Source organism: Columba livia, chromosome W (assembly GCF_036013475.1).
Source record: "Columba livia isolate bColLiv1 breed racing homer chromosome W, bColLiv1.pat.W.v2, whole genome shotgun sequence".
Classification (NCBI taxonomy): domain Eukaryota; kingdom Metazoa; phylum Chordata; class Aves; order Columbiformes; family Columbidae; genus Columba; species Columba livia.
The window spans coordinates 20,079,754-20,096,046 of record NC_088641.1 but is presented as its reverse complement, the minus strand read 5'-3'; the positions used below and the strand labels follow the sequence as shown (position 1 = coordinate 20,096,046).

Genomic DNA, 16,293 nt, shown 5'->3' with positions numbered 1-16,293 from the left:
ATATCAGACTATCTAAGGTCAGAATTTCTGTCCTATGAGTTACTTATGATTGGCAAGTGAAATTTCACATGTTCTTATAAATAGAAAAAAAAAAATTGGATATCACCACTGTTCTCTTTGAATTGTCACTTTCAAATACTTTCAGCAGAATATGTTGAAGATAATTGAAGAATTTGAGTATGAATAGAATAGATCTGTCCTTGACTGAGCGGTGCCATGCTCCAAGTAACTCTTTAAATGTGACCAGATCGCAGGGCAGGTGAAGGTCTGTGGTGTGAGTTTTGTTCTGTAGTATCCTCTTGGCTCAACAATGTATTTGGTTGTTCATGGGAAGTCCATGATTTTTGATCTACGAGGTGTTTCAAAAAGATGGACACATCCAGAGGAGGATAGTGATTTCAAATTCGGTCCATCTTTTTGAAACACTCTGTACAAGAGTGATAGCAGTTCAGCATCTTCTGCATTACCTGTACAATGGTCTCCAAAAACATAGCCTTTTATAACCATTAAGGGGAATATTCCCATCATTTAACACTTTTTTGTGACCTTTAGGTGTTTAAGCGAGAATTATAGGCTAGTTGTAGATTTCTTTTGAAAAGCTAGTTAAGCATTTCTGAATATCTTTATTTCTGAAAATATAGGTTTGTTGGCTTTTCATCTCAGTAGTCGATAGCTACTGCATTCCTGAAAATGTAGGCTTTTAAGCTTAATCTAGCTAGAATAGATTCTTATGTTACTCACTGAAATGTCTCAGTATCTTGGAGTCCATTAAATAGTTTGTTTCAGTAGTTGTGTTGGTATCAGTACCTCCACAGATTAATTATCAGACTTTCAGAATAAACACGCTGTTCCTAATTTTTTGTACTTGAATTTCCTTGAATTTCATTATGTTTGTGCATAATAAAATTGCTAAACAGAGACACCAGTTGTTCTTTATTACTACTTGATGATGGTAATAACAATATACTACTTTGAATGAAAGTTTTGGGGTTTATTTTGTTTGTTTTCATACTGATGCATTGTTACTTCATGGTCATTCTGTGCCAACTTTTTTTCTGAAGCTCAGTTTCAGCTCTCAAGCATAAGCATAAGTAAAATTTTGTATTATTTAAATATTTCCTTCTTTAATGTGTCACTTTGTATATATTAATCTTGAGTCTTTAACTGTTAATATTATCAGATGAAAAGAGAGAAATAGCTGTTATTTCTTTAAGATATTTCATCAGAATAGTAATCTAACTTTAATAAAAACCTAAATGTACCTTAAATGGCACTGGTAATTATGTTACATTGTTGTTTGGGTTTTTTTTATATAAATGAGAGTTATGACTCCTCATTAGGTTTTTGCCCTTTTATTTATATAAATAAATTTACATAGAATGTCTTCTCTTCTGTAGAATAATTCAATTAGCCACATCTTTACAGCATATTTATCAACCTCCACAAAAGGGAGAGGGAAAGAAGGGGGAGCTGACTGAAAACTGGTTTTATATGCTTACAAATCCCTGTGTCTGTCTTAACAGGTGAAAAGCCATTCGAATGTCCAAACTGCCATGAACGTTTTGCTAGGAATAGCACACTCAAATGTCACCTGACGGCCTGTCAGTCTGGAACTGGAGCTAAAAAGGGAAGAAAAAAGCTATACGAATGTCAGGTGGGTAATGGAAGTAGCGGAGTCTGAAGCTAGATCCTTCCTTCCTGTGCTGAGGGAGCGTGGGAGTACTGAGCAGGAAAGGCAAGAGTGAGCTTATTTCTCCAAGAACTACTTTTAGTAAAATAAATTATAAAGATTGCATTCAATCACAACATGAGGGTAAATTCTTATATCTAAGTAGTTCCACTTAAAATATGGAATTACTGATATGGAGCTTCATAATACTTTGTTAATCAGATTCTTGCAGGTGTTCATCTCCATCTTGCAGATCTTTCTGCTTCCTTTTCAAGGTTCTTGATGCGCTGACCTAGGCCTTTCCTGCTTGTGATCATGCTTCATTAAAGTCCAAAATACAAAGTACTATTTTATTTCCTATTTTATTATTCTTCTGTTTAATACCAGGATATTGATTTTCTCTGGAAAGTCATTCCAACTTATGATGACAATCTGTAATATCTTTTAAGCAAATATAAATGCTGTAGATGGATAGCTAGGGTACTTGGTCTATATATGTAGCTGACATTTGAAAAGCTGTTCAGAAGAATGTTACTTAGCTTTTAAAGGTGATTTTGAAAATCTAGAAAATATGACAAATGAGGTTGGTTGTAGCATTTTTATTTGCCATTTTGCTGCTCCACTGCTGTGACAGTCTCAAATAAGAATATATTCCCCCCTCTTCTCCCCTTAAGACTCTCACCTTATTCAGTTTACAGAAAAAAAAAAAAAAACAAAACAAACAAACAAAACAGTGATCTTATTCACAGAAAGCAGTGAATACTGCAGGAGATGAACGAATTCTGTGTGTTGCTGATCAAATTATTTAATTAGAAGTTTCACCGATGCTCTTGCATTGTTTAGTTGTTATGCTAGTCTGAAGTTAATTCTTGGAAGAATACCTTTGTCTTAATGATGTTTGTTTTGAACATGAGAACTACTATATAACACAAAATTGTACCTAGTAGCTTCATTGAAGATACTGTTTTGTCTTTGTGACCTCTTGGTTTAATTGCTTCACCTCATAGCTTTCTCTGTTACAGATTATTTTGAATGTGGGTTAGTTTTATTTCAGCCTGCAGCAACTACAGCAATTCTTGGATAAATTTTTCTTTATTTTTTTTTTTTATCTTTAAAACTAAATTTGAACAGTGTACAGTTAATAAAATCTTGGCTCAGTGAACAAAGAGGAGAAAATACAATTGCACTTGCTCGATGAGCACTTTTGGTGCTCTTCATTGTATGCCTTGAGTAGTGAATTAGGCTCCACGTAGCAAGAACAGTAATTATGTGCTTGGGCATTACTGATGGTTATTACCTTTATGTAGGACTAAGTAATTTTGAGGTAAGTATTTTATGAAGTGTGTGTGCAACTTCTTTCCAAAGTGTGAGCCTGGGGGGGGGGATGACAAAAAGCATGTCATTAGCATCATAAACATGATTTTAAGACTTCAATAGCAAAATGGGGATATTCAGCTCCATAACAAACCTGTTCCTCAGGTTAATCCCAGTCAGATACTCCATCATCCTTCTGTGCTGTTGCTGAAAATTGAGGAGATGGAACATTCTGTTTCAAAAATATTTGCTGTCACCATTTTTTGCAGGGTGACAATCAACCATGGCGGATGCTCTCTGTTAACCCTCCGCCTTCCCCATTAAGGAAAGGGAATGGGAGGAAAAGGGAGAGAGACTTACAAGTTGGAAAGTAAAAAATGCTTTACTAATGCTACTAATAAAAAGAGAAAATAATGCAAAATATACAAAACCAGTCTTGAATTTCCCAGCCTAGCGCAGTGGTGGCCCGCAGCAGAGCTGGCGAAGCTCCCGTGGCTTCAGGGCAGGCAACCATAAGTCCTGGGCTGGACTCTGGAGTAAACTGGGACTGGATTCAGGGATGCAGGGCCTGGAACTTGGCCTAGGATCACAGGTAGAACAGGCAGGGTCCTCTTCAGATGCTGGATGGGATGAAGAGAGCAAGACCCTCGTGATCTCCCACTTTTATATGGTGTATGACGTGGATGGCATGAAATACCTAGTTGGTGAATTTTGGTCACCTGTTCTGTCCACCCCTCCTTGCAAGTACATCCCTCTCACTTATGGGACATATAAAACTTATCAGTGACCTTGGGTGCCGTAGCAATACCATTCCTACCATTATCAGCTCTGGAGCAAACATTGTCCAAAAAGCATGCAGCCAACTTCAGAAAAATACAGTTAGAAGAACTTACCTGAACGGAAAATTCACTAAAAGAGAACTGGTCTTATATTAAACAAAACTAGGACACGTGTCAACACTGAAATGCATGTTCTTTGCTTTTTTTCTGCAGCCAAGAATACTAGCGTGGACAAAGACCCCTGAGCCTTTTTCTTTATTCCAAGCCCGACTCTACCCCACTCTTCTCTCTCTTCTACCCTGGAACTTCATTCATTTCTGCAGTCTCTTCTATGTTGTTTTCAGGCTTCTTACCTCAGTGCCAGCTGAAGGGAAGTGTGCTCAAGTGCTTTGTGAAAATAGTATGTCTACAATCAAAGCAGTCCTTTTAGCTGGAAGAGATTTAAAGGGATGGAGTTTTAAGAGATTTTTATCTGCTGAAATTACTCATTTTCTTGACATGGCAAAATGTGAAAGTTTAGTCTAGCCAGGTAAATCTTACAATGCCATGAACAAGTGAAAGCTGATAAGGAAAATTGGGCTAGTAGTACTGTATCTAGAACTTAAGTAAAGGACAGTTTGTATTACACTTTCACTACATAAATAGCTTTCCACCCAAAATTCTAGCACAAGACATATATTGGAATGTGTCAAGGGTTTTGATTGCGAGGTGACAAAAAAAATGTGGCAGATCTGTTGTTAACCTCCTCTTCCCCCCCCACTTTACCCCTTTTTAGCCCCTCCCTCTCCCCCCTTCCCAATGAGGACAGGCGATTGGGAGGAAAAGGAGGAGAGAGATAAGAGAGTTGGAAAAATTAAAAATGTTTTACTAATGCGACTAATAAGAATAGAGAAAATAATACAAAATATACAGAACCAATCTTGAAAGTCTCAGCAACTGCAGAGCCGGCGCCCGAAGTACTGGATTGGACTCTGCAGCCAACCGGAGCTGGATTCAGTCTCTCACTAGGCCTCAGTTTGCAGGGACGACTAGCGAGGTCCTCTCCTAATGTCGGCCATAAGCAAAAGGGAAAAAAGGGACGAGATCCTCATGATGTCCCACTTTTATCTGAAGTATTCACATGAATGGAATGTTATACACAGTTGGTCAGTTACTTGGTTACGTGTTTATCGTTGCCCTTCTCGCAAGATGTCACAGAATCACAGAATGTCAGGGATTGGAAGGGATCTTGAAAGATCATCTAGTCCAATCCCCCTGCCGGAGCAGGAACACCTAGATGAGGTTACATAGGAAGGCGTCCAGGCAGGTCTTGAATGCCTCCAGAGTAGGAGACTCCACAACCTCCCTGGGCAGCCTGTTCCAGTGTTCTGTCACCCTCAGTGAGAAGTTTCTTCTCAAATTTAAGTGGAACCTCTTGTGTTCCAGTTTGAACCCATTACCCCTTGTCCCCTTGGTTGTCACTGAGAAGAGTCAGCTGATCGGAGCCAGCCCAGCGAGAGCCGGAGCCGGCGGGGTTCAGCCGACCACGAGGTTCAGCCGAGATTAGGAAGCTCAGAGGGAAACGTACAGGGACAGCGTGATTCCCGGCGAGTCCCGATCCCTGCAGCCCCGACAGCCATTGTGAGAGAGCGGCAGCCATTGTGAGAGAGCGGCTGAAGTGGCGGGGGGTGTTCCCACGGTGACGGTGACCACACCCCCTCCCCTTGCCTTGAAAAATCCTTTGGGATTAGTCGCTGCCCACCAGGTGTAGGGAGAGGCAACCAGCTTGTGTAGCAGGTGAGTCCCACCCACACTGTGCTGCAGCAGCAGGTGTGGTAGCTTGTGCAGCAGGGTGCAGAGAGCACTTGTTGCTTGTCAGCCCCTCTAACTTATTGCCAGCATCCCAGACTGCTGACGACCATGGTCGCCTCCAGGAGGAGAGCTTGTCTCAAACAGACTGTGGCTACGCAGACTGAGGAGGTTCTGTCCCGAACGGTGGCTGTTCAGGTCTCTGGCTGCAGGGAGTGCCAGAGCCTGCTGCTGCTGGGGGAGGGAGGCCAGCACTCCACCTGTGTGAGGTGTGAGCAGGTGCAAGATCTGCTTGACATGGTTGTGAAACTTAAGGAGGAGGTTGAGATGCTGAGGACCATCAGGGAGTGTGAAAGAGAGATTGACTGGTGGAGTAACACCCTGATGTGCCAGTCAAAAAGGTCCCAGGGAGGTACCCCCCAAAAGGAGATGGACCTCCTGCCCTCTCGGACAGAGGCGGAAGTCCTGAGACGGCCCCGCCCTTGTTGCTGTCGGGCAGAGGTAGGGGACCTAAAAGACGACGAGGGTTGGAAGCGTATTCCGGTTCGGCGTCACGGGCAGCCCCCCTCCCTGCCTGCTTTGCCTCCCCAGGTGCCCCTCTGTAATAGGTTTGAGGCCCTGGATCTTGAAGAAGAGGTAGGTGAGGAGGTGGTGCCAAGCCTGCCTACAAGATCACATAGGAAGAGGCGGTTGACTTCACAACTTAAGACTGCCTCTGATAAGAAAGCAAGAAGGGTGCTTGTAATAGGAAATTCCCTTCTGAAAGGAACAGAGGGCCCAATATGCAGGGTTGACCCTCATCTTAGGGAAGTTTGTAGTCTACCTGGAGCCCGGATCAAGGATATCGCTAGAGAGCTCCCCAAACTGGTGCACCCGACAGACTACTACCCGCTGCTGGTCTTCCAGACAGATGGGGAGGAAGCTGCTTCCCGTAGTCTTAGGGGAAAGAAGAACAACTTCAAGGTCTTGGGAAGGATGGTGAAAGACTCAGGGGCTCAAGCGATCTTCTCTTCACTCCTTCCATCTTCAAGGGACGATGTGGGATGGAATAGGAAAATGCAATCTCTTAATGTTTGGCTCCAAGACTGGTGCTACAGGCAGGGCTTTGGATTTTTTGATAATGGTTGGTTTTATAAGTCACCAGTCCAGACAGTGTCAAGCGGGAAAGGTTTATCTCGCAGGGGCAAAAGGATGCTGGGGCAGGAATTAGCTGGGCTCATTTGGAAAGCTTTAAACTAGGCTCGAAGGGGGATGGGGTTGTAGCTGGGCTTGTCCCAGTGGGGCAGCATTCTAAAATTGATGAGGACCGGGTGGCCTCCTATGCCCCTAGGGAGAAATTGGTGTGCTCTGCTCGCTCCCTGAAATGCCTGTACACCAATGCGCGCAGCATGGGGAATAAGCAGGAGGAGTTAGAATCCTATGTTCGGTCGGGAGATTATGATCTGGTGGCAATTATGGAAACATGGTGGGACAGTTCACATGACTGGAATGTGGTCATGGATGGCTATGCTCTTTTCAGGAAAGACAGGCCAGCAAGGTGTGGTGGTGGAGTTGCTCTCTATATGAGAGAGCAACTACAATGTACTAAATTCTGCCCAGGAGTGGATGACGAGCAAGTTGAGAGTGTATGGGTCAGGATCAAGGGGCAGGCTGGCAGGGGTGACACTGTTGTGGGCGTCTGTTACAGGCCACCAGATCAGGCTGAGGAAGTTGATGAGTCTCTTCTCGGTGGCAAACAACGATAGGACAAGGGGCAAGGGGTACAAACTGGAACACAAGAGGTTCCGCTTAAATTTGAGAAAAAACTTCTTCTCAGTGAGGGTGACAGAGCACTGGAACAGGCTGCCCAGGGAGGTTGTGGAGTCTTCTTCTCTGGAGACATTCAAAACCCGCCTGGACATGTTCCTGTGCGACCTCACCTAGGCGTTCCTACTCCAGCAGGGGGATTGGACTAGATGATCTTTTGAGGTCCCTTCCAATCCCAAACATACTGTGATACTGTGGAGAGCCTGGCTCCATTCTCATTACACTCACCCTTTATATATTTGTAAACATTAATGAGGTCACCCCTTAGTCTCCTCTTCTCCAAACTAAAGAGACCCAGCTCCCTCAGCCTTTCCTCATAAGGGAGATGCTCCACTCCCTTAATCATCTTTGTGGCTCTGCGCTGGACTCTTTTCAGCAGTTCCCTGACATTCTTGAACTGAGGGGCACAGAAATGGACACAATATTCCAGATGTGGTCTCACCAGGGCAGAGTAGAGGGGAAGGAGAACCTCTCTGGACCTACTAACCACCCCCCTTCTAATACACCCCAGGATGCCATTGGCCTTCCTGGCCACAAGGGCACAGTGCTGGCTCATGGTCATCCTGCTGTCCACCAGGACCTCCAGGTCCCTTTCCCCTACACTGCTCTCTAATAGATCATTCCCCAGTTTATACTGGAACCTGGGGTTGTTCCTACCCAGATGCAAGACTCTACACTTTCCCTTGTTATATTTAATTAAATTTTTCCCTGCCCAACTCTCCAGCCTGTCCAGGTCTCGCTGAACGGTGGCACAGCCTTCTGGCATGTTTGCCACTCCTCCCAACTTGGTGTCATCAGCAAACTTGCTAATAGTACACTCTATTCCCTCGTCTAAATTGTTAATGAATATATTGAATAATACAGGCCCCAGTACTGACCCTTGAGGCACTCCACTAGATACAGGCCTCCAACTAGACTCCGCCCCATTGACCACGACTCTGTGGCTTCTTTCTTTCAGCCAGTTCGCAGTCCACCTCACTACCTGTTCATCCAGACTGTGCTCCCTCAATTTAGCTGTGAGGATGCTGTGGGAGACTGTGTCAAATGCCTTGCTCAAGTCAAGGTAGACCACATCCACCGCTCTGCCATCATCCATCCATCTTGTTATGTCCTCATAGAAGTCAATGAGGTTGGTCAAGCATGACTTCCCTTTGGTGAAGCCATGTTGACTGCCCCTGAATGACCCTCTTATCCCTGATATGCCTTGAGATGGCACCAAGGATAAGTCCTTCCATCACTTTCCCAGGGATGGAGGTGAGGCTGACCAGTCTATAGTTACCCGGGTCCTCCTTCTTGCCCTTTTTGAAGACTGGAGTGACATTTGCTTTCCTCCAGTCCTCAGGCACCTCTCCCGTTTCCCAAGACTTGGCAAAGATGATGGAGAGTGGTCCAGCAATGACCTCAGCCAGCTCCCCCAGCACCTGCAGGTGCATCCCATCTGGAACCATGGATTTATGGATGTCCAGACCACCTAATGCTCCCTAACCCAGTCCTCATCAACTAAGGCAGACTCCTCCATTGTCCTGCCTTCCTCTGGGGCCTCAGCAGTACGGGGCTCCTCAGGACAGCTTCTGGCAGAGTAGACAAAGAAGGCATTCAGTACCTCTGCCTTCTCTGTATCTTTTGTCTCCAGGGCACCCACCTCATTCATCAGTGGGCCTACATTGCCTCTGGTGTTAGTTTTATTTGCCATGTATTTGAAAAAGCTCTTCCTTTTGTCCTTGACCCCTCTCGCCAGGTTCAATTCTAAGGAGGCCTTAGCTTTCCTAGTTGCCTTCCTGCACCCTTTGACAACAGCCTTATATCTATTCTCTATCTATAAACTCTTCCACTTCAGCTTACTCAGCAGCTCCCTGTTTAACCACGCAGGCCTCCTGGCTCCCTTCCTTGACTTCCTACATGTTGGGATCTTCTGATCTTGTGCCCAGTAGAAACAGTCCCTGAACACTAACCAACTACATTGGGGCCCTTTACCTTCAAGCAGCCTTGCCCATGGGATTTCCCGTAGCAATTGCCTGAAAATGCCAAAGTTTGCCTTGCTGAAATCCAGGGTTGCAATTTGCTTGCTATCCTGCTCCAACCACATGAGATTCTGAACTCCACCATCTCATGGTCACTGCAACCAATGCAGCCCTCAACCTTTACTGCTTCAACCAGACCTTCCTTGTTAGTGAGGATGAAGTCCAGCAGTGCACCTCTCCTAGTCGGCTCCTCCACCCTTTTCATCAGAAAGTTATCGTCAGCGCACTGGAGGAACCTCCTAGACTGTGGCTGGCCAGCCGATTAGTCCTTCCAACAAACATCAGGGAAGTTAATATCCCCCACCACAACCAGGGTCTGTGACTGTGAGGCTGCTCTCAGCTGCCTGTAGAAGACCTCATCAACTTCCTCACCCTGATCTGGTGGCCTGTAATAGACACCTACAATAGTATCACCCTTGCCAGCCTGCCCCTTAACTTTCACCCACAGTCTCTCAACTCGCTCCTCATCCATGCCTGGACAATACTCAATACATTGTATTTGCTCTCTCACCTAAAGAGCAACTCCACCACCACACCTGGCTGGCCTGTCTTTCCTGAAAAGGACATAGCCATCCATGACCACATTCCAGTCATGTGTGCTGTCCCACCATGTCTCTGTAATTGCCACCAGATCATAATCTCCTGCCCAAACACAGGTTTCTAACTCCTCCTGCTTGTTCCCCATGCTGCACGCATTGGTGTACAGGCATTTCAGAGAGCGAGCTGAGCACTCCGATTTCACCTCAGGGGTATGGGAGGCCTCCCAGCCCTCATGAGCTCTAGAGTGATGCCCTACTGATGCAAGCCCAGCTACAACCCCATCCCCCTTTGAGTCTAGTTTAAAGCTCTCCAAATGAGCCCTGCTAATTCCTGTCCCAGCATCCTTTTGCCCCTGTGAGATAAACCTTTCCCACGTATCACTGTTTGGACTGGTGTCTTGTAAAACCAGCTGTTTTCAAAGTACCCTGCCTGTAGCCAATTGTTTAGGAACTGGATTTTTCTGTTCACTCCCAGATCATCACCCAAAACTGGAAGGAGGGAAGAGAAAATCACTTGAGCCCCAGACTCTTTTACCATCCGTCCTAAGGCCTTGAAATCTTTTTTCATTCCCGTCAGACTGCGGGATGCAGCTTCCTCCCCATCTGTCTGAAAGATCAGCAGTGGGTAGTAGTCTGTCGGGTGCACCAGGTTGGGGAGCGTCCTGGTGATGTCCATGATCCGGGCTCCAGGTAGACTGCACACTTCCCTATGTTGAGGGTTATCTCTGGAGATTAGGCCCTCAGTCCCTCTCAGAAGGGACTTGCCTACTACAATTACCCTTCTTTCTTTCTTATCTGAGGCGGTCTTGAGGCGTGGGGTCAACTGCCTCTTTCTATGTGACCTCATAGGTGGGCCTTGCACCACATCCTCATCTACCTCCTCTTCAAGATCCAGGACCTCAAACCTATTACGGAGGGGCACCTGGGGAAACAATCATGTAGGGAGGGGGGTTGCCCACGGCCCCAAACTGGAACTCGCTTCTAATCCTCATCATCTTTTCTGTCCCCTACCTCAGCCCGACAGCAACAGGGAAGGGGCTGTCTCAGGTCTTCTCCCTCTGCCTGACAGGGCAAGGGGTTCATCACCTTTTGGGGAGTATCCCCCTGGAGCCTCTCTGAGTGGCACACCAGGGAATTACTCCCCCAGTCAATTTCCTTTTCACACTCCCTGATGGACCTCAGTGTCTTGACCTCCTCCTTAAGTTTTGCAACCATGTAGAGCAGATCTTGCACCTACTCACACCTCACACAGGTGGGATGCTGGCCATCCTCACCTGGCAGCAGCAGGCTCTGGCACTCCCTGCAGCCAGAAACCTGAATAGCCATGGTTTGGGGCAGATAGTTTGTCTGAGTTCCTACAGTCTTCTTCAGACAAGCTCTCTTCCTGGTCGAGACCATGGTCAGCAACAGTATGAAACACTGGCAATAGGGGAGAGTCTAACTAGTAAGAGGTGACAACCTCTACACCCTAGTGCAAGAGTTACCACACCCAGTGCTGTAGCACAGTGTGGGTGCTACTTACCCCTGTCACAAACCAATTGCCCCTTCCAGCACCTGATGGGCCCTCCCGGAGGCTTTTTCAAGACGAGGGGCGGGGGAGTGATCCCCCTCGCCATGGTAACGCCCACTCCACGTCAGCTGCTCTCGCAAGGGCTGCCAGGAGCTTCCAGGTCTCTAGAGAACGAAAGTGCCCGATTGAGAGAAAAAAGAACCCAAAAAAAGGCTTCTCTGTACTTCGAAGATTTTGCTTAATCGGGACCCGCTGAGCTGCCTCCGATCAGCTGATATCAGGATCCATGCTTATCAATAACTTTGCATTCCATTGCTATGTTTACCATAACATGTATCTGGTTCTCCAGGAAAATGTAGCTAATATGAAGGCTTTAGCTGACAGGCAAATTCACTAAAAGAGAAACTTGTTTTTTAACAAAACCAGGACAGGGTGTGAATCTGTATGTGAATTTTACATAAGGTTAAAATAAGAAAACATTAAAATGCAGTACTGACTCATAAATTTTGTAGGTGTCCTGTGTATGCACAACTCAAAATGGCACACTGTTTCTTAAAAATAAATAAATACCAGGTCTTCTGTTCATCCGAAGCTTACTTCTCAGCTTTTACCTCTAACGTACATGGGGTTTTTTTATCCAAGTAGCAAGAAGCTATGATGCTATGATCTGAAATAGGCACTATACTTTGTCATATTTCTGTTGGCACTGTTTAACATACTGTATCTTTTGTTTCAGGTTTGTAACAGTGTGTTTAACAGCTGGGATCAGTTTAAAGATCACTTGGTAATACACACCGGTGACAAACCCAACCATTGTACCTTATGTGATTTGTGGTTTACTCAAGGCAGTGAGCTGAGAAGGCATCTCAAAGACATGCACAATATTTCAGAACAAATAGTGACAGAAGAGGTTCTTCCAGCGGAAGCTGTGGAAGCTGAAGCAGTTACATCAATGACTATAATAGAACAAGTGGGGCAAGTCCATGTCCTACCAGTAATTCAGGTACAAGTGGATCCTGCACAGGTAACTGTGGAACAGATGCACCAGGATCTCATACAGGACAGTCAAGTGAAAGGCACACAGATGGAGGAACTGCAACAAGTGCAAATTAGTTACTTGGAAGTTGAACACATTCAGACTGAACAAGGTGCTGAAGTTCATGTGGAGCAGTTACATGTCGAGCATGTAAATCAAATACAGATGGAAGAAGTACAGGCGGAACTTATAGATGGAACAAACCTGGAACAAGTACAATATGGAAGTGTTGATCAAGGAGGAGCAGAAGAAAAGGAAACTAGTCAAGTAGATGATATAGATAAGGAAGATCATGAACAAGCTGAAGACTTAAAAACTCAACAATTAGTGGACACACAGAATGAAAAGGTAGATGACTAGGACAAATAATCACACTGTGCAGGTTTAGGAATTAAATACCCAATTATTTTTGTTAGCTTTTATATTGGTTTTTGAACCATCAGTCATAATCTTTCCAATATGCTGTCCTTAGGAAGCTGGACAAGTGGACCAAAGTTAGCTTTCTTCATGTACAACTAAACTTTTCTCATATGTGAAAAATAACTTTCCCATTCATGTAATACCATGGAACAGAAACTACCACAGAGATAGACAGCTTTGTGAGGATTTTAATAATGAATAGCTTGTATCACTGTGACAACATCCCTGGGTATTTGTAAGAGTAACTTTACCTCTTTTCCTCTTGCCATAGAAGTAAACTGTTGTTATGGATTTACAAGGTGTCTGTAGCAGAACAGTCAGTGAAATCTGGTGGTTTCTAATGTAAGTGACTGATCGGGTACCTGTGAATTTTCTGGTCAGGCTGTTTGCTGTTTCCTAACAGTGGTCTGTAACTTTCAGGCTAGGGAAAAAACAATGTTGCTGGAGGTCTCAGAGCACAAAAATCCTGTGCCTTTTAAACAATGGTTAAATTTCCACAAACCTAGAGTGTTCAGTAACCTAGTTCAGTAAAAGGCAATGTGGGTAATGTTATAGCGCTTTCTAGTTTTGTTTAAAATTATCAGCTACTGATTTTTTTTTTTTCATTAAGTTGGGGGGCAGATTCCATGTGGAGGCAGCAGGACATTCTAAAAGGGATGCTTTAAATTAGGAAAAGCTTGGTAGAATCTGTGGTAAACATGAACTGGAAGAAAGCTACCAGCAGACTCTTCTATTATAAATCGTCATTTTGAAAATTACTATTTGTAAACATAAATGTAGAGAAGACTTGTCTGTGTGGTATCAGGTTTCTGGTTTTGTGTTTTGTTTTTTGTTTGTTTGTGGGTTTTTTTGTGTGTTTGTTTGTTTTAAATTAAATTCTGACACTTGACACAAATATGTTGTACTAAAAGTAAAATCCATAGGTATGAGTGCTAAAATGTGGATTGAAAAGTAGGAGTGTAAATATTTTAATTAATATTAGACAATAAAACAATACCAGCTATGAAATATTGCATTATTTGCTTCATCCAATAAATTAGGAACAACTGAGTGACTGGCAATCACAGTGCCAGATCTCAGTGGCAAGAATCAATCTCATTTTAATAAGAGTAATAGCTCATTACTGTAAAGTTAAGTTTGTTTAGAAAATACTTATCTAGCTCTAAGGATGCTAAGGACTTCTAATTCTCAATCATTGCCTTGAGATTAAAGGTGCCTCTATACTTCTGAAAAACGTTCTTTTCAAAGCCTTAACTAAAGGGAGGAATTTTTGCAAGGACGTTCCCTAATGCCCTTTGTAATCCTGTAGATCTTAGTTAAAATTAGGCCTTTCTATTCAATCTTCTCCAAATGCAGAATTATTTCCTGACATTTGTGCTTTTATTTAGTCTCATTCAAATGATTCTTGTGTTTCATCGTAGCATAGCCTTTGAGAGACTGTTGTAAAACAAACATGAATCTCAATTAAAATTTCAAACAATTTGATTAACATAACTTGCATTCTTTTTTTATGATGTTTTGTGTTTTCGGAGATGCAAGTAATACGTGATGAGCGTGAATAATAAACTCCAAATCAATCCGGAACTTCTAAAGGATTTGCTACTCCAGCTCGATCCCTACAAGTCGATGGGACCTGATGGGATTCATCCAAGGGTGCTGAAAGATCTGGCTATGTCATAGTGAGACCTCTCTCCATGATTTTTCAGTGCTCCTGGGAATCTGGAGAGGTCCCAGATAACTGAAAGCTGGCAAATGTTGTCCCAATCTACAAGAAAGGCAACAGAGATGACCCTGGCAACTACAGGCCTGTCAGCCTCACTTCTGTGCCTAGCAAAATCATGGAGAAGATGGTTCTGGGAGTTATCAAAAAACATCTGAACGACAACGCAGTCATTGGTCCCAGCCAGCACGGGTTCATGAGGGGAAGGTCCTGTTTAACAAATTTAATTTCATTCTACGACAAGGTTACCCACCTAGTTGACCAAGGGAAGCCTGTCAATGTGATCTTTTTGGATTTCAGAAAAGTCTTTGATACTGTTTCTCACAGTATCCTGGACAAGATGTCCAGCACACAGCTGGATAAACTCACAACACAGTGACTGATGGGCCAGGCCCAAAGGGTTCTAGTAAATGGGGTTATGTCAGGTTGGTGACCAGTCACTAGCGGGGTTCCACAGGGATCCATCTTAGGGCCAGCACTCTTCAGTGTCTTTGTAAATGACTTAGACTCAGGACTTGAGAGAATACTTAGTAAGTTTGCTGATGACACAAAATTGGGAGCAGCTGTTGACACTCTCAAGGGCAGAGAGGCCCTGCAGAGGGATCTGGACAAATTGGAGAACTGGGAAATCACCAACCTCATGAAGTTCAACAAGGGCAAGTGCCAGATTTTGTACTTGGGACACAGCAACCCTGGCTGTATGTACAGACTGGGGGACGAGATGCTGGAAAGCAGCTCCTTCAAGTGCATTCACCTGCTCTGGCATGGGGTCCTGCATGGACTGCAGGTAGATATCACCTCCATTGTGCACCTCCATGAGCTGCAGGGGGACAACCTGCCTTACCATAATCTTCATCATGGCCACAGGGAAATCTTTGCTCCAGCACCTGGAGCACCTCATTCCCCTCCTTCTTCACTGACCTTGGTGTCTGCAGAGTTGTTTCTCTCCCATATTCTCACTCCTCTCTCCCTGCTGCTGTCCCCCCTCTTCTTAAATATGTTATCACAGAGGCACTACCACCATAGCTGATTGGCTCAGCCTAGGCTAGCTGTGGGTCTGTCTTGGAGCCAGTTGGCACTGGCTCTATTAGACACTGGGGCAGCTTCTGGCATATTCCTCACAGAAGCTACCCCTATAGCCCCCCTGCTACCAAAACCTTGCCATGCAAACCAAATATACAAGTAACCTAAACTTGAATTCCTGTAGCATTGACAAGGCTGTAGGAAGACTCCCACTGATGTTAACAAGCCTTGCCTTGAGCCTGTGCTTATGCCACTGAAGGAGTTTTAATAATTTTGATAATATTTTGTTGCTGCTGTTTTAATTCCTGTGTTAATTTGCCTAGAGAAAGTATATTGGCTAAAAGGAATTATTTTCCTCAGTGAAGTTACTGATATAAGATCCCACATTTTTGTAATGCTGACTTTTTAAAAAATATTCTAAACAAAATAGAGTGTTTCCAATTGCTCCCTCCAGCTGAAGGTGTAACTCTGAGTATGATATCCTTTGTTGGGACTGTAATCCAATTCATGAAAACACTGTTATATCCTGGTGCCTTGCTCTGCAAAAGGAACAGAGAAACCCACCTGCTGCAAAAGTGGTGCTTCATGGGTAGACTCACCTGGGGGGCTCACAGAAATGAGGGGAGAAGAGGGGGTTTTGCTGTTAGAAATTGAGTAAACAAGAGACA

General features: G+C 44.3%; 1 protein-coding gene across 6 annotated transcripts in view; it reads left to right on the top strand.

The window, feature by feature from the left end:
- Positions 1-14,376, top strand: part of LOC135577179 (zinc finger protein 131-like) — a 29,170-nt gene extending 14,794 nt beyond the window's left edge. For all 6 annotated transcript variants that reach the window (XM_065045016.1, XM_065045017.1, XM_065045018.1 and 3 more), the window contains 2 exons: positions 1,524-1,654; positions 12,163-14,376. In XM_065045016.1, coding sequence (XP_064901088.1) covers positions 1,524-1,654; positions 12,163-12,822 — 791 coding nt within the window. In that variant the 3' untranslated portion in view covers positions 12,823-14,376. The remainder of the gene's footprint in view (positions 1-1,523; positions 1,655-12,162) is intronic.
- Positions 14,377-16,293: the final 1,917 nt, after the last annotated feature.